The sequence below is a fragment of the Kryptolebias marmoratus genome, linkage group LG16, assembly GCF_001649575.2.
Source record: "Kryptolebias marmoratus isolate JLee-2015 linkage group LG16, ASM164957v2, whole genome shotgun sequence".
Taxonomy (NCBI): Eukaryota; Metazoa; Chordata; class Actinopteri; order Cyprinodontiformes; family Rivulidae; genus Kryptolebias; species Kryptolebias marmoratus.
In genome coordinates this window covers 26520963-26544644 of record NC_051445.1, presented here as the reverse complement: position 1 = coordinate 26544644, position 23682 = coordinate 26520963, and the positions used below count along the sequence as shown (strand labels likewise).

At 40.0% G+C, this 23682-nt stretch overlaps 2 protein-coding genes across 5 annotated transcripts in view; one reads left to right on the top strand and one right to left on the bottom strand.

Annotated features, from left to right (window-relative positions):
- The first annotated feature begins 956 nt into the window (after nt 1-956).
- fam210ab (family with sequence similarity 210 member Ab) lies at nt 957-5498 on the top strand. Of its 2 annotated transcripts, none has more exons than XM_017413106.3 (4): nt 957-1104; nt 3037-3476; nt 3605-3716; nt 4302-5498. In XM_017413106.3, the coding sequence occupies exons 2-4, from the start codon at nt 3064-3066 to the stop codon at nt 4614-4616; spliced, it is 840 nt and encodes a 279-aa protein (XP_017268595.1). In that variant the 5' UTR covers nt 957-1104; nt 3037-3063; the 3' UTR covers nt 4617-5498. The 2 variants fall into 2 exon arrangements, with proteins under 2 accessions (XP_017268595.1, XP_017268594.1); XM_017413105.3 differs by lacking the exon at nt 957-1104 and adding an exon at nt 1133-1567.
- A 10500-nt stretch (nt 5499-15998) lies between these two features.
- The window catches only part of LOC108234192 (low-density lipoprotein receptor class A domain-containing protein 4), a 315320-nt gene continuing 307636 nt past the window's right edge, over nt 15999-23682 (bottom strand). For all 3 annotated transcript variants that reach the window (XM_025005265.2, XM_037980098.1, XM_017413201.3), the window contains one exon: nt 15999-23280. In XM_025005265.2, coding sequence (XP_024861033.1) covers nt 22693-23280 — 588 coding nt within the window. In that variant the 3' untranslated portion in view covers nt 15999-22692. The remainder of the gene's footprint in view (nt 23281-23682) is intronic.

Below are 23682 nucleotides of genomic sequence, written 5' to 3'. Positions count from 1 at the left end.
GTTGCAAGATCGTCTCCCGGCCTGTGGCCTTACTGTGTGGAGTTGCATGTTCTGCGATGGACCTGCGACCTATCCTGGGGTGCCCCCCCGCCTCTCTCACCATGACTGCTGGAGAAAGAAACCAGCATAACCCAAAAAGGAGAAGTGGGTAAAGAAAATGGATGGATCACTAAAAGTTATAAAACAAATTATTCTGTTTATGAAGTCAAAGACATTGAATTTTAAAGATTTGGCTGACCTAAGTATTTTATTAGTTCTGTACAAAACAAAAAAAAAGTTTTTAGTATTTGGAATTTGTTTTGAACATCAGCAAGTCTGCAGACTTTTTATGATTTGTTTATTTTTAAAATGTGACTGTGAAAATAAGACATTTTTAAAGCTATGGTGCTAAATTTCATTTTATAGACTTGACAATCTGTGATTTTTGTTTACTAAAGCTGCTGATGTTAACAGATGATCAAATACAATTACCATCAGAAGATATTACAAAGAGATCCTACAATCTTATTTCAATAACAAATGGCATGGGTTGATTCGATATCTAAATGTAGATGAGGCTTTGGCATTTGACTTTGGCATCTACATTTAGATAGGCCTGAGAAACAGGGCTTCAATAACCAGCAGGTGATTTTCCATATTTTTTAATTTTTTTAGTTCACATTTCTTTTGTCAGCTGTTAAAGGCACATTAAATACTGACGCTTTTCCCTAAATTAAAGATAAACCTCATCTCGCCATCAAACGCTTTTTCCCAACATTTAAAGATAAACTCCTCCCTCGCCGCTCGTCATAACTAGCTGGATCATGCACCGGTGTACATATAAGGAGCAAACCCACTTCCGTTTTGTCCCAAAAGTTTTCTTTGCACTTGGCACGAAGGGAAATGTAGTTCTTAAACGCTTCAGCCTCCTCAAAGGTTGAACTAGACAAACTCCATTTCCCAGGTTTCTTTGCGCGGTCGAGGTTACACGCTGTTTTCTATGCGACCCTTGTGCTTCGGTAAATGTGGTCCTTGGAAGTGTTGACAGCTCAATCAGTCTCGCGCATGGCCCTCAGGATTCAGAAGTGCTGCTTGTTCCTGACTTAAAAACACATAACCTCCGGTGTAAGTGTGGCTTTCTGTTTGTCCTCAGCTTCAGTGTCTTTGAGCTCGCTAATTTCGCTCGCGAAGCTTAGCAGTAAGCTAACGTCAGAAGCCGAAGTTAGCAGCTGTTCAGAGTGTGGCCTGACCTAAGCCATGTCTGTCAGTATCTAACCAGAATACTCTGTCTGCTTTAAAATGGTGACGCTTTATTTGCCTTCTAACCTGTAGAAAACACCTTAGAACTGAGGGAACTAAAAGCTTACTGCGTGTTGTCCTCCAGCCATGTCTGCCCAATGTCAGCTAGCCTAATAAACAGCAGAATGACTGTAGCTCACTACTTCCTGTTGCAGTTCACATATTACACTTTATATGAGGCTTCAATGGGTACTTTATGTTGAAGACATACAAACTGACTTCCGGTCAGCTCCTGAAGTTTTGTCACACATCAGAAAACTCTCATATCCTCTTTTTGGAGTACTTGGGAGTGAGTAACATGCATGTCTCTTTTGTTGAATCATTTCTATTACAAATTGTACAAAACACTGGAAGTCCGATGGGCTCCTTTCAAGAATTAAATAGAGCAAGATGGTGAAAATCTTTAATATTTGTGCAACTTTATGTAACCTGGAAAAAAAAATATTATTAGTGAATTTCAAACACAAAATCTTGTTAATGAGGCCTATTTGTCCTATTTGACAACTCGGCACACTGTCTTTATGGCTTATTGAAAAGTCTGAGACATGTTTTGTTTAACATACTAGCAGATATCAATGCCACTACACTTAGTGATATTTAATTTTTATTTTGTCGTTTTGCTTTTAGGGTAGTGTGAGCCACTTTTCTCTACTCCACCCTTCTCTTTATCTGGTGGTGGATGTTCAGCTATAGTTGGACAGTTTTGCACTTTGACAAGTACATTGTTAGAGCTTCTATCTTTAGGTTGAAAATAAACATAACAGGGTTGGTTTGCTTCATGTAGTTACAAAATATTAAACCAAGTGCTTGTAGTAGAGCATTATTAGCTCATTTTTTTCTCAGAAATATGCAAATTTAGCCTCTGCTGATACATATTTCTGAACAAAGGTGGACTGATATCTCAGTTTTGAGTTACAGGGACTGCAGCATGGCTTGAGGTGACTTGAAATTTGAATCGACTCACTGAGACATTTTCAAACCATGGATATTTTTAACATGTCTCAGTTTAACCAAACCTAATCACAATGTCCCAGTATTTGCCATCATGTATAAGAATAATGGCTTAGTGATGTCTTCTTCAGGATCTACAAAGTGTCATAAAACCTGACATACAGTATTATAGCTCTTATTAGTTCACGTCTGTTAGAAGTAGATGGTTCCAACTATATTGACAACTGAGACTAGCTTAGGCTGTATAATGGTAACCCAGGTGCAAAACAAACGTTTTGCCCAAAAAATGTTCAGGATGCTTTAGTATATGCAAGTTCAAATTTAGTTTACACATACTAGATAATGAAAACTATGTGAGGATGAATGCAATAAAATGTCTTTCATCTGCTTGTACAAATGAATGAAAATGCATAAAATGTAATAACAAACAGCAATCTACACTGTGCAAACAGGTGGCTGATGTGTTTTCATTAAAAGCTCTTATACACATTCAGCTCATTAGGTAACCAACAAGCAACCCAACTCAAACGTTATACCATTATGTCCTAAATGAGCTGAACATTTTGATATATGAATGGTTAAAGTAGTTGAAAATAGGCTGAAGTAGATGTACGAAAGAAACCATAAACAGGAAATAAATAGTGTGAATCATACTATTAGTCTTCACTAATGAGCCATAGATTTAAACTAAACAGCTCAACTGGAAAAAATCCAACAGGTCATTTGAAAAAGTTAAAAATCAGATTTTGTTTAAATCATAATAATTAGATTGAGGGTTTCGATCATCTCTGTCTTCTTCCCCTGCAGTTTGTGGCAGTAGCAGAACAGAGGAGGATGATAATTCGACGTATCCTCACACACGGGACTCTGTGGCGGGTGGCAGCAACACACCCAGCTGCCAGCTCTGAGCGCACTGTGGTGGCGCGGTGCTGCGCTCTCCACCTGTCGCCGCTGCAGCCTGTCAGCCAGCGATGGCTCTCAGCATCCGCCTCCAGCAGAGCAGCTCACCAGCCGAAGCACCAGCCCCCACAGGACGGACCCCAGTCCAGCTCCTCAGCTCCACCTCAGGACGTCACGAGAAGGGAAAGTGAGCCGGATTCTGTGGAGGTGGACCCACTGCAAGACAAGTCCATCAGCTTGTACCATAGGTTTAAGAAAACCTTTAAACAGTACGGAAAGGTGATGATCCCAGTGCATCTGGTGACGTCCTCTATCTGGTTTGGTACCTTCTACTATGCTGCTATGAAGTGAGTAATGTCTAAACTGTTTTTTTCGATTTTAAAAAAATGTTTCTAAAAGTCACATCTTTGAACACTTTTTAATTTTTTTTTCCTTACTGTTTACCCTTGTTTTTGCTGGTATTTCGTCATCTCAGAGGTGTCAATGTAGTGCCATTTCTGGAGATGATCGGTTTACCGGAGTCTGTAGTCGGTCTTCTGAGAGATTCATCAAGTGGCTATGCTCTGACTGCGTACGCCATGTACAAGGTATTTTGACCTCAGGACATTCCAGTTTGTGTTTTAATGCTTAAGCTTCAGTCAGAAAGCCTTAACTAACTAATGCTTAGATGTAGTTTCCACATAGACCTGTGTTTGTGGTGGACTAGAGAAGATGGCTCAAAGGCTGGATAGTGTGGACAGTGAATCCACTCCATACATCTGATGTGTAAATATGGACAAAATGCTAGCTAAAAGCTAAAAATGGCAAAGCACTAGCTAAAAGAGGGAAAAGGTTAGCTAAAAGCTACAATTAGCAAGAGTCTAAAAACTACAGGAAAACAACAGTGTGAATGCTGAATCAGTATTTACACAATTATTATTGTTAAAACTTACACTCCAGTAGGCCTCTCCAGATTTTTTGAAGGAAAATGTGATTATTACAAAAAAGAAACTTCCTTTAAAAACGGCATCAGTGGAGAATAAAACATTAAGCTCCTTATACATTTTTCTTCCTCCAAACACAAAGTTTAAGAACTATTGCTCTACAGTAATTCATGAGGGATGGATTTGGGTGCTCCTGCTTTGTGCTCACCAGCTTCTGATTTGTTTTTCTTTCTTTCTTTTTTTTTCCAGATTGCAACTCCTGCCAGATACACGGTGACTTTAGGCGGGACGTCTCTGTCTGTTCAGTATCTCCGCAAGCACGGCTACTTCTCCACTCCGCCACCAGTTACAGAGTACTTCCAGGACAAAATGGAGGAGACAAAAGAGAAACTGTCGGAAAAGATGGAGGAGACGAGGGAACGATTCACAGAAAAGATGGAGGAGACAAAAGAACGCATCTCTGGGAAAATGGAAGAGACTAAGGACAAGCTTTCTGAGAAGCTGCAGGAAACCAAAGACAGAGTCTCTGAGGGAAAAGCGTTTTTCAGAAAGAAAAGTGAATAGTGACTCACACGCTCATGTAGCTCCGGGTTGGTAAATGATCCTGGTTTGATCTGTGTTTGGAATCAGTAAGTAGGGGACAAGTAACACATATCTGAGACTGTTCAGATGGAGGAGTGAGACATTGCACTATCCCTGTCTTGGCACGTGTTAGTTTTTCCCCTGTTGTCTATTTAAATGTCAGATCAATCCCTAATTGTTTCCCATAATGCACTGCACATGTAGACTAGCAGCTTAGCAGACTGTTGGCATCGCTACATCCTGCTCCTGTCGTCTCAGACTGGATTTATAGACTCAGACAACCTGCACTTAGCTTCCGATTGGCTGTACAGCAGTTCTTGTTTTTCTTTTCACTTTAATACATGCGAGAACTGGACTTCAAAGACAAACATTCTGAATCACACAGAACCAGGTAGAGACCGTTTTGGAAAGAGAGCCGTGCTGATCCTTCTGCTTTTACGGAAAATAAAACTTGAAACTCCACGTTATCTTTGCAGTAGTCCATTAAAGCCTTTTTGAAGGCTGGAGATTTCACCTTGTGTTCTTCATGTTGTGATTAAACACAAACACTTTCTAATCTTTTTTTTCTGATAGTCATAGCTAATTTATCACATTATTAGTGGTGTTTACACCTTGTAATGTATTGACTGAAAGTCAAAATGACTAAATCAAGTGATCTGTTGAAAGCTAAAATCTAAGCAGAAGTGGCTGTTTGTTTACATGCGGTGAGTTGGAGATCACACGTGTTCAGTCCTGATCAGAATTACTGGCATTAATGAAATAATGTCAGTAATTATTTCAGAAATGGAACAATTGTTCTTGGCAGAATTGGACACTTATGTCTGGCTAAAAACACTCTAAATAAAAATGATATGCTGAATATTAGTTTGTTTGTTATGTGTGAGTGGTGACAAGACACAACCAACAAGAATATGTCTTTGAAATGAAATGATGAATAAAGAATAAACATTTTTAAATTAAAATTCAAGTCATCCCAAACAGTGAATTCAATGCAGTAACCTGGGTGATGCTACAGAGTTCAGGGGGACATCCTGAGGGACATCTATCACATTGCTCTGCAATTAAGTCCTGTTTTAACACAAACACTTGTCCCTGCAGCAAAATATACTGGATCTAGAAACACTCAGAGAGCGCAAACCGCCACCAAGGCCACAAAGTGATTAAAAAATAGTGCGATCCAGATCATCATCTGTTTCACCACCAAAATGTAATCCATTGTTTATTGTGACAACTCCAACATTTCCTGAACGTTTCCTCCAAATCTGTTCATTAGTTTTTACCTGATCTTTGTAACAGACAGACAAACAAACCAACGGACACAACTGGAAACAGAACTTCGATGGTGGAGAAAATAGACGGGTCACATGTAGGAGCAGAGACAAGTTTTTAACGAAAGGGTTACATGGGACCTTGACCTTTGACCCCATGAACCTTGAAATGGATTGTGATCACCCTTGACCTAATAAGGTGTCCGTCTGTGCAGTTTAACATTCCTCCATTACATGGTTGCATAGTTAGAATACAAGGTCATTTGTGATGGTGACCTTTGACCCTATCACCTTGAATTCAAACAGATGCTACAGAAAGCATGGCCTCCTTGGTGGAGGTAAAGACCATTTCTCTTTTTCTTCTGCAGGGGGTCATATCAGTATGTAACAGTATGTAATACAACACGAACTTATTCAAAGTTCAGTTTGTGAATATTTAATTTAGCCATCAATTTTGTATTATTGAATTTGGATAAAAACTTCCAAATTATGGAAATAAAAATACACAAGCAAGAAACAAGAAATGAAGAAATAAGTCCACTTATGTGCAAGTGCCACATGATGTCAGTGTATTGGCACAGGTCAAAGGTTACCCTGATAGATTTTCATAGTATAGGCATACTCTATAACATGAGCCCATTAAGGAGGAGCTACAATAATTTGCAGTTTTCCAAAGAACCTCTAGTAAACCTAAGCATGTAGAACAAAGTGCAGTAAAATACTGTAAATATTTTTTTTCATCAATGGAACAAACCTAATACCTAAGAACACTAAGCTCACAATTCCTCAGCAAAGCATGATGGTAGAAATATCATGGGTTGCAAAACATAATATAGCCTGGTTCTTACCAAACGGGTGCCTTGTACTCACAGCACACCTATGAGGATCAGTTTTATTCTGAAGTGACTGGTAACCCTGGTACTCAGCGGTTACACAGTGTAACAAGTCACTTCATCATACAGCCGAGTTCCTATAGGCATCCTGTGAGTACTAGGTATGTAAAAGGCACATGTTTACCTTCAAAAACAGATACCTGATCAGTACCAGGTATGCACTCTGTAAATATTCTGTAAGTACTAGGTAGGTAAAAGGCAGATCTAAGGTAAGTTCCAGGTACACATCCTGTAATTACTATGTATGTACCCAGTGGTAGTTATCTGGTACATACCCTGTGAGTACCAGGTACAAGTTTACCTTAAAACAAGGTACTAGATAAGTACCAAGTACCTACACCCTGTAAATTTCCTGTGAGTACCATGTAAGCATTTACCTCAAAAACCAGGAAACAGGTAAGCACCAGGTACATACTGAGTGGATACCCAGTATTTACTGTACATGCTGGTATTTTATATTGCTACCCATTGTTAAATACAGACAGATCTTAAGGAAAAGAATCAGACTTGGATGGTACTGGAGCCATTTTGTGTTACATAAAGCAGAAGTCCCAGTAAGTACACATGCTAACCTTACAGAGACAAAACCTCAAGAGGTTTGATGCATTTTGTTACACACACTGTAAAGTGTACAATAAAGACGTTTTTGTTCTTATTTGTTGTTTGTTTCACAATTAAGATCTACAACACTTTCTTCCTACACTCACACCTACATCTTTTTTTTTAATCCAAGATTGTAAGAAAAAAAAAAAAAGGAAGAAAAAACAAGCCAAAGGGGTTACATATGTTCACACAGCATTAGAATAAAAAAGTAAAGGAATACAAATCTGCCAATACCTAGGGGCAGCAGTGGATCAGGAAGTAGGGGTTCATTGTTGGTTCAAACCCCCGCTCCGTCCGCCTCAGCTGTTGGGCAAAACACTTCACCTGACTTGTCTACTGGTGGTGGTCAGAGGGTTTGGTCTTGCGGGTGTGATGGCAGCCTCACTTCTGTCAGCCCGCCCCAGGGCAGCTGTGGCTACAGTGTAGTTTACCACCATCAGTGAATGAATGGGTGAATGACTGTCTGTAGTGTAAAGCGCTTTAGGGTCCTTGGACTAGATAAAGCACTAAGTGCAGGCTATTTAATGACAGAGTTTTAGATTATCTCATGATGAGAAATGACAGTTGTATCTTTTTTCGTCACACCTTAAAATTAACATTATGCATAATCTTATAAGACAATCAATTTCAGCTCAATATCTGTGAAATTGACTCAGTTGTAATCAAAATTATGTGTATAATGTCTTCAATTTGATACTGTTTTTTCTTTAAAGATTAAAACCTCAACATCATACTGCCACCGGCCGTTTTTTGTTGGCTCGTGTTAATTAGCTATGGTTGCCAATTTTAATTGGACTGACTCGAAAATTCTTTCAGTTATTGATTTACATCCAAAAATTACTTTTTGAAAGTTTCATTAAAATCCACCCAGTGGTTCATGAGATATTTTGCTAACAGACAAACAAGGTTTACTCCAACGGTTAATGCAAAACCTCTTAGCAAAGATCTTGCACAACAAGTAGTACTTGGAGTGTATGTTGTGAGTAATGCTCAGCTACTTCCTCAATTAATATTAGCTCAATGTCTGTAAAAATGAACTGAGTTAGAGTCATTTTTGTGTTTTCTAAAGTGAGTTGACTGTGGAAGCTATCTTGCATTTGGTTGGCTCCAAACGTTATTTAGTTGGATGTACATCCAATGATTACTTTCTGTGGGTTTCTTTAAAAGTTGTTCAGCGGCTCGTGAAATATTTTGGAAAGAGACAGACTCACAAACACAATTAAGCACACAGGCATGTGGAAAAACATTATCATCCACATTTGTCTTTCAACAAAAATAAACAGATTGCATTAAAAACACAGACACAAAAATATATACACCAAACTGTATAACCCCAGTTGAATGAAAGTGAGTGCAATATTACAAGAGGAATGTGAATATGAGGGAGTTAGACACACAAAGTTGTCACCAGATGGATATTTGTATTGCAGAAAAAGTTGAATTTTGTCCTGGGAAGTTTGCAGGTCGAGTCGCTGCAAACAGCACTTTCCTGAGTGGGCTCAGTATGGCCTGACACTCTCAGCTGTCAGTGTTTCCCAAAATGCTAAACAGATGCAAACATCCTATCATTACACTTTTCATCTGCTTCAGCCTGTCTCCTTCATTTTGAATAACTAAGCATATTGCTCAGTGCTTTCAGTGTGTGTGTGTGAGTTCCACTGACCTCTGCTGTCCAAACTAATGAACACCTGTTTATGCAGTTCACGGCCCTGCACACAAACACCTGTCTGTTCTCCCACAGGGAGGATGGCAACGAGGACAGAGCTCCACTCTGACTCCTGAAATCATTTTAGAGTAAAGCCAATCTGTGTTCCTCAGGTAGGAGTCTGTGGTTAACATCACTCAGGTGTCAGGATGCCTGTGTGAACTCTGAGGTGACGCACAGGTCAGGAGAAAGAAAACTCCCCGTACTGTCTGAAGTCAGAGATTTTCACTGATTTATATGTTTTCTTTCTTTGGTCCACTGGTAATGTTTATGACCTTTCTGACAGTGGGCATACATTCAAACGTTACAGTGGACTCACATTCTTTTGGAATTATAGTCCATGAAACTAGTAAGCCAAAGATTTAAAGAGTCTATTAAATCCTGTAATAATCAAAAGACACAGGCAAGTAGAAATGATTAAGAACAGTGATGTGATTTGGAAATGAACACAATATGAGACCTGTATGAAAAACTGCCAAGCTTTAAAGGTGCAAAGACCAAAATATTCAGATTTTACTCTAAAGAAAAATTATCCATGTATTCATTCATTTTTTTCTGCTTATCAATCAGCTGCTTGAGAAGAAAACATCCCTCTCCCCAGAGACACTCTCCAGCCCCTCCTGGGATGTCCGACGGTATTTCCTGACCAAAGAGGATATATAATCCCTCCAGTGAGCTCTGGAGGCCAACTGAAAGTCCTTCTTCAAGGCAAATTCCTTCATTGCCTGTGTTGTGTTCCTAAGTTTACACAGTAAATGGATTTATGTTCTGTTTTGTTGCTGTTATTACTTCTTGTCACTAGAATGTGCTGCTGTGGCAGCGTAGGGCAGAAGAGACTGTGTTAAATAAAAGAGGAGAGTAAGAAACAGGAGATACGAGACAACACTGTGTTCTGTAGTGGTGTCTCAACGGTTACTGCAATAAAGTTTGTGAGTTTAAACTGTTGTCTCCTATTTCACTACAACCGCCACAACAAAACTAGCAACGTGGATAGGCACTTCAGTACCTAGTCCACCACCTTTCCTGCATCACGCTGGTGAGCCTACTGTACCATTTACAATGTAGCAGAAAATTTTCAATATTTACATCCTCATCATAACTGCTACTGGGGACAAATGGCCAGTAGAAAGACGACATGATGTTTTATTACACTGCTTGGGTCCAGTGGGACAGCGTATGTTCTACACACTACCAGAACAAGGTACAACATTTGATGAAGCCATGGCTGCGTTTCAAAAACAATTTGTCATCAAAGTTAATGTACTGGCGTGCAGACACACATTCAGACAATGAGTGGAACGTGCTGATAAAACTGAGCCAATGTGTCACTGAGCTCAGAGCTTCAGTTGCTCCATGTGGTTTTGGACTGATGGAAAATGAATTAATAAGAGATCAACTCATTGCTAATGCCTGTCTCAGTGCTGTGAAAGATAATTTACTGCTGGAGGAGGACCTCACACTAGACAACGCTCTAACTATCGCATGTCAAAAGGACACAGTTAGAAATGCTAGTACAGTCCCACCTGCACCTGTACAGGCTGTAAATGTTGTGAATGCTTGCTTATAAGAGAAAAGAGGGACGCTAACAGCTCAAATAGTTGGACCTCTACACGGACCTGTTTATTATAAACAGGCAAGTCATTAGGAGTAACATCACTGCTTGAGATGTGGATCAGATAAACACCTTGCTAATGATAAAAAACTGTCCTACTGCTGAAGTAAATTGTGTTAACTGCAAGACAAGGGGACATTACGTGAAAGTATGCAAATCACCAGTGAGAGAAGCGCTTCTTCCTGACTTAGCAGTACTGTGTGCAAATGATGCTAAGTTGATGGCTGCAGGATCTGATAAAATCACTTTCAAAATGAACCTGAACCTGATTAAGGCACTGCAGATTAACACCATTGGTAGAGAAGTGATTTTCATTAAAGAGGGTGATGCAAAAGAACCTCCCACTGACATAAAAACATGCATGGTGAATACGGTTGAGCTTACTTCAGACCGCCATCTTGGATGTGTTGAAGGGTTCATCTACAAGGTTCAAGTAAGTAACACAGTGCAACCTGTATGCTTTGTGTTGATCACTGTGAACCTAAAAAAGTGTGATAATGGACTGTCACCCTCTGCCTCATATGGAGGACTTGTTCACAAAACTGGCTGGTGCCACACGTTACAGCCAGATTTGTTTAACCTCAGTTTACCACCAACTGTCTCTCAATCATGACCCCTGCGGTCTTCCTGCTCCTATAACACAATGGACGTTTTAAGTTCACACATGTTCTCTTTGGACTTGCTTCAGCACCTTCTGCATTTTAAAGGATGATTCAATTCAATTCAATTCAATTCAATTCAAAAATACTTTATTAATCCCAAAGGGAAATTAAATGTTGAAGTAGCTCATTTAAATCAAGGAGTTATAATAGATGGTGATGGCTGTGGGCAGGAAAGATCTCCTGTAGCGGTCCGTTTTACAACTAATCTGAAGAAGCCTTTAACTAAAGAGACTCTGTTTTCCGATGACGGTCTCATAAAGAGGATGGTCAGGGTTGTCCATGATTTCCTTTTCTTTGCATCATCATTTCCAGAGGTTCCACAGTCATCCCCAGAACAGAACCAGCCTTTTTTATCAGGTTGTTGAGCCTTTTTAGGTCCCTGGCTCTGATGCTGACGGCAGAGGAGATGACACTCTCAACAACAGACTTATAGAAGATCTGCAACATCTTCCTGGAAACCTTGAAGGATCTAAGCTTCCTCAAGAAGTAAGCTTAGATCCTTCATGTTGCACACAGTTCTGAAATATTTGCTTAAAGTACCAAACTATTTGGATGACATTATAATGTATGCACACTACAAGTCCCTTCAATGAAAGTTAGAACTTCATGAACTAATTTCATGTTTTTAGTAGTGTCTTCAGAAGCTAAGAAATATTTTTGTAGAAAAGTTGAACTCTCGGGGAAACCCTGAAGCTTTTTTTTTACCAAGACTTTTTGGTAAAAAGCTTCTGGTCTTATGGGGTAAAAAACACAGCTTTAGCTTTTACAGTCAGGTTTCAGGCTTCTCAGCATCATTGACTCAGTTACAGCTCACAGGTTGAGTTTTGCCATTGTACCGGTTTTCAAACTGAAGAGAACATTTAGACACAACTCCCAGATAAAATATGGAAGTAAGAAAACCTCGAAAGCTGTTTCCTCCTCCTCCTCTTTGTGTTTCCTGCTGTTGCTAAAAGCCTGGAAGAAGTTCAGACTCTGAAGCTTCATCACACATCCTCTCTGAACAAACAGCTGATGTATGCAGGATTCCTCTACTTGCCCTGCATCGGTCTGCCAGCTCTTGTGTGTGTGTGCGTGTGTGTAGCCTGAATAAAGTGAGTCGGGGGAAGATGTGAACAGTTTTGGGATGGGTTGTGTTCCCATCAGCATTTTGCAGCTTGAGGTTCACGGAGAGGACAGAACGTGTAAGTGAGGCTAAGGGCTTTGAACATGAGGTTTGTTTCACTCCTGAGGATGTTATGACAACTTACCAGATGGAGTTTGTCTATAAATAAACTGTTCTCGCTGAAATATACAGAAACTTATGTTTTATGCATATCATTACTTTACAGAGATGAGTGAATCATTTTCTCCCAGCTCAGGAGAATCTTTGCCAAAGTTTTCTCCGACAGCCAAAAAAGAAAGACAAGGAAGATAGCAGTTCTTATGTGACCAAAGTTTGACCTGCGTTGTGCTTGAAGGGGCAAGAATCAGCTGATTTGGTAGATCAAAGTTTAAACCTCATCGACAGATGAGACAGATGGGCTCCTCTGAGAGAAGAATTAGCACATCTGACCAAAAGTCCTGCGTTTCCGCTTTTAAACCTTTTCCTGCGTCCTCGGATTGATCACACAAAACCAGGAAGCTCACCGTCTTCATGATTTATGTTAGCTTTTTCTTGAAACTGATGATCAGCGATAATCTCAAAACATGGGGGCAAAGAGAGGTCAACGCACAGCAACAGAAAATAAAAATGATGCTGATAAATCATCTGTATCAGTCTGCCAACATCGTGCTGAATCATGAAAGCGGAATTTCCTGCAGACAGCCCTGACAGCAACAAAAGGATCTCAGGGAACAAAGTTTATGTGCAGAAGAACAACCCCCGATTCTGACAAAGTTGGGATGTTGTGCAAAATGTAAATAAACAGAACACAACAATTTGAAAATCTCATAAACCCATATTTTATTCACAGCGAAACAGTAAATATATCAAGTGTTTAAACTAATGAATTGAACTATTATGGGGGAAAAAGTTAAGTAATTCGGAATTTGATGGCAGCAAAGCATCTCAAAAAAGTTAGAACAAAGTCATGTTTCCCACTGTGAAGCAGCTCCTCTTTTTTAACCACCAGTCTGTAAACAACCAGGAGCTGAGGAGAGCAGCTGCTGGAGGTTTTAGAGGGAATTTTGTCCCATTCTTGTCTAATGGAGGATTGTTGCTGTTCAACAGTCCTGGGACTTTTTTGCTGGATTTTGTGTTTCATGATACACCAAATACTTTCAGTTTGTGACAGGTCTGGACTGCAGACAGACCAGTTCAGCACCTGGACTCTTCTACTATGAAGCCATCCTGTTGTAATGGATGCAGTAAGTGGTTTAACATTGACTTGCTGAAAAATACAAGGTCTTCCCTGAAAAACAATCTGGATTGGAGCACATGTTATAAAAACTGTTTATACTTCTCTGCACTGATGGTACCTTTCCAGATGTGCAAGCTGCCCATGCTAGAGGCCCTAATGCATGCTGATAACAGGCTGGATGGCCTCTCTTCTCTTCTGTATGGCAAACATGGCAGCCAGTAGTTTCCAAAAACATTTCACATTACAGTTCATCTGACCACAGAACAGTTCTCCTCTTTGCCTCAGTCCATTTTAAAGGAGCTTTGGTCCAGAGAAAACAGCGGAGTTTCTGGATGGTTTTCACATCTGGCTTCTTCTTTACCTGATAGAGCTTTAAACAGCACTCGTGGCTGGTACAGTGAACTGTGTTTACAGACAATGATCTGTGGAAGTGTTCCTGACTCCATGCAGTGATGTCCAGAGCAGAATCAGACCTGAGGGCCCAAAGATAACAGGGATCCAACACTGATTTTCAGTCTTGTCCTTTAAGCTCAGAGATTTCTTCAGATTCTTGAAATATTTTGATGATATTAGGAACTATAAAGTTTATTTTCTACTGAGGAACAGTCTTCTAAAATTGTTCCACTATTTCTAGACATTTTTTCAGACTGGCAAACCTCCACCTATCTTTTTTTCTAAGAGATTCACGCTCTCTAAAATCCTCTTTTTATTCCCAGTCCTTTGTAACAATTAACCTAGCTAGTTACAAATTTTTCCTACAAGTGTTTTTTTATTCAAACCAGTTACTTTTACAATGTTTTTGTTGCCCTTGTCCCAACAATGAGGTGTGTTGCTGTCATACGATTTAAACTGACCCTATTTTTCTTCAAGAACTGTTTCAATATTTTGTTTAAACATTTGATATGCCTACTATGTTCTATCAAGAATAAAATATGAGTTTATGAGATTTGCAATTAACTACATTCTGTTTTTAATTTACATTTTACACACCATCCCGACTTTATTGAAATTGGGGTTGCAGATTGATCCCTCTCAGCCACCATACCAGCAATTAATTCTTGACAGAACACTTGTAGCAATATTTGATTCACTATCACTTTAATATTTTGATATCATTTTTAATTGTTGAAAAAGTACTGCATTTGCTTTGTAACACTTAGAAGCCTGAGGAAATTTCCCATGGGGACAGTAGAGTAGATTTATTTCCAGCGGAGTGAAGAACTGGGGTGATTTCCCCCCCCCCTATCCATTTTAGTTCTTTGTAGTTAAATTAATACAGTGGAGAAAATAATTTTAAGTTGTATGGTTTTATGTGTCTTACAAAAGTATTCATGCTGTGAGGATGATTTTCATCAGCAGGAACTGAGAAACTGGTCAGAGGTAAAAGAAAGATAAATGAAGCAAAACACAGAAATATTCTCAAGAGGACTTTGTCCGAGTTTTTTAGAGATCTGAGACTGGGACTGAGGTCCAACTTCCAGCAGGACAAGGAGCCTAAACTCACTGCTGAAGAAACACTCCACTGGTTTAAGGACAACCTGTCCTGGAATAGTTCGGTCAAAGTCCAAACCTCACACTATCTGAGAATCTCTGGTTTGATTTAAAGGTTGTTGGACACGAGCAGCACTCATTCAACCTGAAGGAGCAGTTTGGTCATGAAGAATGGACCAAAATCCTGGAGACAGATTTGAGACTTGATGCAGGAACTGCTTGTGTTACCTGAATACATATTCATGCACCATTCTTCAGTTAAATATAAATATATATATATATATATATATATATATATATATATATATATATATATATATATATATATATATATTTATTTAGACTTATTTAAAGCAATGTCCCCCTATTTACCTTTAATAATCTGTAGTGTTTCTTGCAGAATGACTACTTTGAATCAAATTAAAACAATAAACAAATTCCAGGTTGTAGGGAAACAAAATAGAAAGAATACAAGAGGGATGAGTACTTTTGTCTGGTACCGTAAACAAACAAAAACACAATCAGTTTAAAAATATTTAAAGTGCTTTTTTGTGTTTTTGGTGAGACACACCAGAAAGATGACCGACCTCAACTGAACCCATTAACCCACTCTGTGTGTGTGTTAAATATGTGATGAGCTTTCGGCTTCAGCCTACATCACAGAGCACCACACAGCTGAGGTGTTCTGCCTGAAATCCTGCTCACACGTTTTCCTGGCTGAGGCTGCCTGCTGCAGTCCCAATCTAACATCTTATTTTCTGGATCAGACAAAGAAAGAGGCAAAACGTCAGTCACTTTTAAAGTTTTATTTGTTACGCTGCAGTCTGACTACAGCATAAGTACAAGCATAAAATCTTTGACTACAACAGCACTTAGAGCAACAATTTTTGATTTTTTTTTTCTTCTTTTCTGTAAAAGTATTGCAATAACAGACCTTAGGCCTAAAACCTATTACATCACAATTGCTTAAATAAAAAGAGGCAAAAATACACAACAGTTTTACCTCTGTTTCATACATCTATATATGGTTAATACACACAGCCATATATAGATGTAGATTTCAGCACAGAGGGGGGGGAGGGGTGACAAGAAGGATTTACTTTGTAAATAAAGCAAACTGATGTTACAAAACTCATGATGGAAGCAGTCCTATGGTAACTGTTAAGACAGAATTTAAAAGTTTTGATTTGTTACTGATGATGTTATCAGTGTGAAACGATACAAAGGGCTACTTGTTGTCAGCAATTGAGTACAGACTTCTGAGAAGTGGAAAGAGTGTGCTGCAGGGGAGAAGAAACAAAACAAAAAAGAACCATCAGTCTGAGCCCAACTTCGCTTTTCAAGCTAGTGCAGGAAACAAACAAACAAAAAAAATAAAAAAGGAGAATAGAGCTGCTCTCCAGCCAGGGTTACAACAGACTTTTCCCAAATGAACTGATACAACTGCCACTTATTTGGTGCTGTAAAGAGAAAATGGCGCGCAGCTATGTACATCGTCTATAGATAAGAATGAACATGCTTTGCAGTTATTGTACAGTGGAGTTATTTTCAGTACATACTGTAAATAAATGGCTGCAGGTTAAACATTGTGTACATTGTGCCACATATACCATTCTTAAGTAGAAAATAATAAACTAAATAATACCAAGTAAAAGTTAAATGATAGTTTTAACAGTAATCCCCCCCTCCCTCGGCTGGTTTTACACAGTTGGTGCAACTTTCCAATGGTTTGCCTCATAAATGTGTTTTCCTCTTATGCTTGTCCTGTTGTTGACCATCATCCTGAGCTGAAATGCCTATTAACCGCAATTTGTTATGGAAAAAAAGATTCAATGATAGGTCTTCTGAGATGTCCTCATTAGCTGTAACAGAATAGTCATATATAAAGTATGTGCCAAGTTGCCCTCTAAATTACACAGATTTCCAGCAAAAACAAAACTGCTGGTGGCCTTGCCTTTTTATCTGATAAGCTTTGTTTAAACGGCATTGTCTCATAATCTTAGGTTAGACAGATTCTGCCGCTTGGAATCGTCTCATTCCTGCTTGACTTTTTTTTTTGTAATAAACTTATAAAAATCAACAAGCTGGGTCTTCACATCCCTTCACTATTTGTGCCACAACAAAACGGTGGCAGCAGCAGGATTCATCGCATGGTTCTTGCACCCGAGCTGAGGTAAAAGTCTATGGCCATAGCAGACAAAAGCCTCCCCCTATTTAAAAAAGACAAAAAAAAAAAAAGAAGAGGTTGAGAGGGCCTCAGCAGACAGGGCGGCGAGCAGACCTACAGCAGTGCCGAGTGTTCTCAGCAGGTTTATACTTTGGCAGGTTTATAAAACATCAGCTGAAAAACTAAAATAAGATGCGTTTCATGGACAAGTGCTGACGACTCTTTTGTGCAGCGATCTTTAGTAAACTGAAAATCCTGCTCGCTCACAAAGAAAGTCAAAATCCAACCAAAGGCAGGGCTGATGTTGTGGCATAAACACAGACTGATGAGAGTGCGTGATATAGATTTTCTAAAAAGATCTGTGCAACAGAACTTTCCACTTGTTAAGTCAGTCGGCCAGTTTCTGGGACTCTTCTGCACTGTGACAGAAGAATCCAATGAACAACTTCTCTCATCAGGTCATCTGAACCTCATGATAGCACACTATTCTTTATAGCAAAGTATTATAAGTAGTAATTTGTGTTGCAATCATATTCTAAGCATATTTTGAAAACCATGTTTTGCTTTAAAAAAAAAAAAAAGAAAAAGCACTTTTTTTTTTTAAATGTAGGCATTTACAAATTTGATGCTGCCCTCTTAAAATTCTTAAACTGTCTATACAATATATTACATTATTCACAACATCTTTTTGTGGTTTCTACCCATTGGGTAGGATATGTGCATAATATATTCAAGTTATATACAGCACCTTACAAACAAACATAAAGAAAGACAGACTACTGAAAAAAGCACCGTTGGAAGTGAGGCACAACGAAGGTGGGAGCTTTTTGAGTGCAAGTGGGTTCCTATGTCTGCTCCACACGCAGGTCACAGTACTGCTTGGAACGGCTGCAGTTGCTTTGATGGGTGAACGCTCTTGTCGGGCACAGCGGCTCCTGAGCTTCAGATCAAAGGTTCTGAGGAGGAACTGACGCGCTGCAAAAATGTATATTTTGATGCAAATTTGAAATGAAATTTAAGATAAGATTCAGTCCAACTTAAAACATGTGACCAAATAAAAAAAAAGATTGGGCATCACTAACACACTTGTTCTATTCTACCAGACAGGTGGAGTCTATCGGCGAGGTAAAGTGTCTGCACAGATTCCAAGCAGCAGTGTGACTAAGGTGTGATCTGCTCAAACATGAACATTAGGCACCGTATTTACTTACATATTAGTAACATGCAAACCTCCTTGTAGAAAACATAAAATTCATCTCATTTATCCTCCATTTGCGAGCTATGACTGTGCAGAAAGAACAAGCTGAAAACACAAAACGGAAAGGAAAAACCATGGAAGAAACTGAAGTTTGAAGCAGCTCCGTGGAGTCAAACGCCTCAAGTGTTGGGAGGATATTTGCAGTGGCTGGCTGATGTGCCTGCGCTTCTCTGAAACGAGTGAAATATGTGTCCAAATACCTGCGGCTTTGACTACAGAGGGTCAGATCACGTTCCTAACTTTACATGAGCGGAGGGAACAGGATGGGTGGGAGTGGCCAGGAGAAGCAGCGGTAGCAACCACAGTAGCGGTAGCAGCAGCGACGGAAATAGCAGCAGTGATGTTTTAACACACACGACCAGAAACGTACTAGTGGGACAAGTGCAGACGTTCAAACACGCAAATGTGAAGAGGATTAGAAGGTTCCAGCTCAAACGGGCCGAATCGTCCATCTTAAATGGTGTCTGCAAATGTAACATGAGGCGTTAGCTGTGAGAGGACAAGGAACAAATGGACATACAGGCACACTTTCTTTAGCTTTGTTGGATGCTTCTGCTACCTCAATACTGCCTGGATCCTAATGAAGCCTGCCTCGGTGCAGCAAATGATGACTGAATTACTGAAGCAATCAACTTAATACAGTTGTTTTGGCTGAAAATGTGCCTGTAATCCATTCTTATAAATCAAAGATTGTGTTGTAATATGTAAAGAACTCCGGGTATTAAGAGTGACGAAATATACCTCATTTTATGGTATTTTATATTCTCTGACTTGTCAACAAATCTCATAAAAAAGGCCCAAACCCCTAAAATCCGTACGGGGATGTGATTTATGTTATTCCCCTGAGATCATCCATCAAGAAAACACACTTTGGACATCAATCTTATTTGGAAAATGTGTTCAGGATCACTCTCAGTTACTACCACATCAAAATTAGCTCTGTATATGTAAAACTGAGTTATAGTCATTTTTGTGTTGGCAAAAGTTGAATAGCTGTGGTAGCCATCATGATCTGGGTCGTCTCTAAACGTTAACAAACTGGAGATCTATAGCCAATGATGAATTTTTGAGTTTCATAAAAATCTATCCGGTGGTTCACAAGATATTTTGCTAAAATAAGACACAGTTGATGCCAATAGTTCATTTCAAAGTTTTAAACAAAAAAACTAATGTGTAGTGTTGGGGATGATGCTCAGCTACTAACAGACCAATGTTTAGCTCAATATCTGTAAATTTGGCGGAGTTTTAGCAATTTTTGTGTTTCCTAAGATTAGATGGCTGTGGCAGCCATCTTGAATTGGACAGACTCAAAACGCAATCGGTTGTAGATACACATCCAATGATTACTTTACGAGAGACTCTTCAAAATCTGTCCACTGGTTCATGAGACAGATTGGAGCCAAACACACTTGCACAGACAAGGACAGAAACATTATTGCCCTTTCTCCTTTGGTGGCAGGTGATAACTAAAAGCCTAGTTGCAATCTTGTTTTTAGAGAGAACCATTTCCTATGAGGGTAATTTAAATTAGCCACGATGTAACTTGAGCAATGAGCTTTGGACCAGTGAGTTGTTTTTACCTCTTTTGTCAGAGCAGGCTTGCATCTATAACAGGAGCCAACTGAGCTCCACAGGCAGGATAGAAAGGTCAAAAAGGCTTATGGTTTCATGGGATTTGTTGACCAAAAGAAAACCATAAAGTACCATAAACGAGCTCCTGTGCACACATGCTCAAGCCTGGAATCGGAACTCACGGTTGCATCTGATATCAAACCAGGTGGTGTTTTGACTTGTGCAGGGTTACTGAAACCTGTGGGGGAGGTTTGACTGCCGCACACATTTTCTCTAAATATTTACCCCTGTGCATGTCGTTTTAGAGAGTTGCACTACTGAATTCCAACAAAAGCTTAATTAATGATGTGGTAATATTGGAAAAAGCCAAATAAGTCATGTCCTTGAATCTTTAAACTCAAAGCAGTCAGCTAATAAGTCACTCAGCTGCACACACATGCACACACACAATCCTCCTGTAGGAGCATTAAGTGCTTTTCAGTGTTGCTAAAGGTTTGACCTACAAACACGCACAAACACACTTATTCTGGAAAGAGAGGACTACACCAGCACGCTGCCAAACGACAACTCCACTCCAATCTCCACTTTAAAGGGCTTGGCTGACTCTGCATCATTTGAGTAGCTTTTTTTTTTTTTAATTTTCTTTTTTGCACACGGATGGCAGGAGGAACGATGACCGCGATGCTGTTACTATTAAAAAGCAAGGAGGAGAAAGGGGAATGGAGGGATGGGCTTTGAAACGCACTAAAGAGAGAAACAGAGAAAGCACAACAGCAGAGGAGAAGGCAACAATGAGCTGAAAAAAGGCTAGATTTTCAAAAAGGTTTTTTTTTAGCTTCTATTACAAAAAAGGACTTTCAGATAGCCCTTGACTTTGACCACAGTCAGTTTTTGTGGAACCCTTGTTCGAGGGAATCTTTGCGTTTGTTTTTTTTCTTCTCCTTTTTGGTGGATTTGTTGACGTGAAGACGGAGAGCTAAGCCTTCAGGGTGGTAGGGGTTTGAGTTCCATGTGGATGTTGTGCAGGTCGGGGTGGGAGGGAAAACAAAGTGTCAGGTGCTCAGAGGTCGGGAGAGATATGAAAAGAAAAATCTGCTTTGACCAGGTTGCTAAATGGACAATAATTGTTTTTTTGTTTTTTTAGCTACAGTGTTCTAGCGTGAATTTCATTTAGGGCAGTATCTTGCAGGGCTACAAATGTCAGAGACTAACTGGTAACTCAATGTTGAAAGAAAATGCACTAATCTTCAGGTGCAGTCTCGCTGAATTCTGACCAGGAAGCTGCGCGGCGTGGCTAATGTAAAACTGTAACCTAGGCCATGCACAGAATTTCATTACCCACCTTTGTACCCACCTTAGCAGCCTCCCCTACAGTACACTGGAGTACACTTTAGAAATGAAAACAGGGAGATTTGCAAGGAAGAGAGGAATCTGAGAACCACCGTGAATGTGGTGAGACAATCTGGTTTGCCAACTAGTCACAGCCCAGTGAGATACTACCTTAAGCAAGACCAAATGAGAGTTTTTGTAAAACAGATTTTGTCCACCCAGGGCCTGGTCACCGGCAGATTTCTCCCCCCGATGAGGCTGAAGTGAACACAGACGTGAAGCAGTACAAGGTCATTCTGTTACTAAGTTTCACTGTGCCTGTGTTGTAAGCAAACAGAGATGCTGTAGGCTGGGTTCAAGATCTTGCGCTTTTCAAAAAAAGGGAAGGGCATAAGCTGATACTTGTTAGTTTTTTTGTTTAGTTTTTTTTTTTTTTTTTTTGCTCCCAACAACTTTGGAGCCAGAGTTCAGTCAGTGAAATAAAATAAAACAACAACGAAAAAGGAAATTAAAAAAGAAAAAAACTAAATAAAGATCATCACATGACATCATGTCCCTCTTCTCTTTTACAACAAAAAGATAGTGCAACTTTTAGATAACTTCTCTTTTGTTGTGTTGTGAATGTTAGAATATGTTCTTTCTTTTCTCCTCTTTGTTTTGCTTCCTCATGAACCTTGGCACTAAGATTTGGGTTTGTCAGTCTTGTTTTGTTGTGTTCTCAGTAAGTCCTGGATTCTCAGTTCTTGCTTTGTGCACAGATCCCGGTCCGTAACGTAAAACAAAAAAGAAAAAAAAAAAAAAAAAAAAAACCCTCCTCAATTCCCAGGGACAAAACTGTCATCCCAAGGGGACAAAAAGAAAGAGAACTGTTTCAGTCTGTGCAAGGAGAAAGTTTCTTTTTCAAAAATGAAGGGGGAAAAAAAAGAAAGAAAGAAAAAAAAATCATCATTCCCAGCGGTGCAAGCTGAAAAGAACAGAAATGAGATCAACTCTCAGTTTCTCTTTCCTTGTTTAGTTGTAGCTCGTGTTGATATTTCTTTGTGCATGGGAGTGTGGGAAGAGGACATGAGAGCGACAGAGTGATTCAGAGACCAACGCATAAAAGTCAGGGGTGAACATGGGAAACAGTTCTCAGTCTGGGATGTGTGGACCTGTCTACTCAGACCAGGTCCTCTGGTTTGCCGTCCTTGGCAGGAACTATTGTGCTTTCTGATTGGCTCTGCTGCTGGATCGTCCTGCTGCCCGGCCCCCCTGGCCTCCCTACTCTCTGGTTATTGCTGTGCTGGTGTAGAAAGAACGCCGAGCCGGGGTAGTGGCCCATCACCTCACTGTACGCAGGTGGGGGCCCCTCCATGCGCCCGTGGCTGCTGGAGTTGGCGGCACTGATGCCCGAGTTGCTGCTCGGTGGCCTTGGGCCTCCTCCACCTACGCTACCCCCTCCTCCCTTCACCCCTCCCAAGCCACCACCTCCTCCCATGTCGATCAAGTCACTGTCATAGATGGTTCGGTTGGGTGGCGCCCTCACAGACTCACGATTGAGCTCCATCTGCTGCTCGGGATCACGGAGCTGTAGAGTGCAGGGCCCCTGGTACGGTGGGGGCTCCTCGCCGTCTGACAATGATATGGTGGGCGGCAGGTCGATCTGATGCTGCATGTAGGGATAGGTGGGCTGGAAGCGGCTGAAACGGTCACGTTGCATGAAGGAGGGAGCTGTGAAGCGATCCCTCGCTGGAGGGGCGTATAATACCTGTGTGAGACAGAAACAGAAAAGAGCCGGGGATGAGGAGGAAGAAACATTTAAAAGAACATAAAAAAGAAAGTAACTTTTAATTCAACTGCATGGACATGCTCATTTTTCTGTAAAACAAAAAACTTGAAGCATAAAAATCATAAAGTAGCAGCTTAGATTACTGCTCAATGCTTTCTCTGCTTTTAAAACGGTTTGTTGTTCGAATACTTTCTGAGCTATAAGAATTAGTCCTGCATGAGTAAAGAATGAAATAAGCATATGTTGTGAGACGCATGAATAGCTTCAAGTTGGTCTTAAGTTGTAGGGGTGGCTGGCTGGTAAAATTAGACCAAGGGGGATCCAAAAATCTGATAATTAATGGACAAATTCGAAGAGTGTTTCTGGTTAAAATGCTTATCT

Bases quoted from the DNA above. Each gene is read 5' to 3' on its own strand.
- fam210ab (XM_017413105.3), top strand. From the start codon at position 1,475: ATGTTGAAGACATACAAACTGACTTCCGGTCAGCTCCTGAAGTTTTGT. The intron at 1,568-3,036 runs GTGAGTAACATG...CTTCCCCTGCAG, and splicing joins TCTTTTTGGAGTACTTGGGA to TTTGTGGCAGTAGCAGAACA. The intron at 3,717-4,301 runs GTATTTTGACCT...TTTTTTTTCCAG, and splicing joins CTGCGTACGCCATGTACAAG to ATTGCAACTCCTGCCAGATA.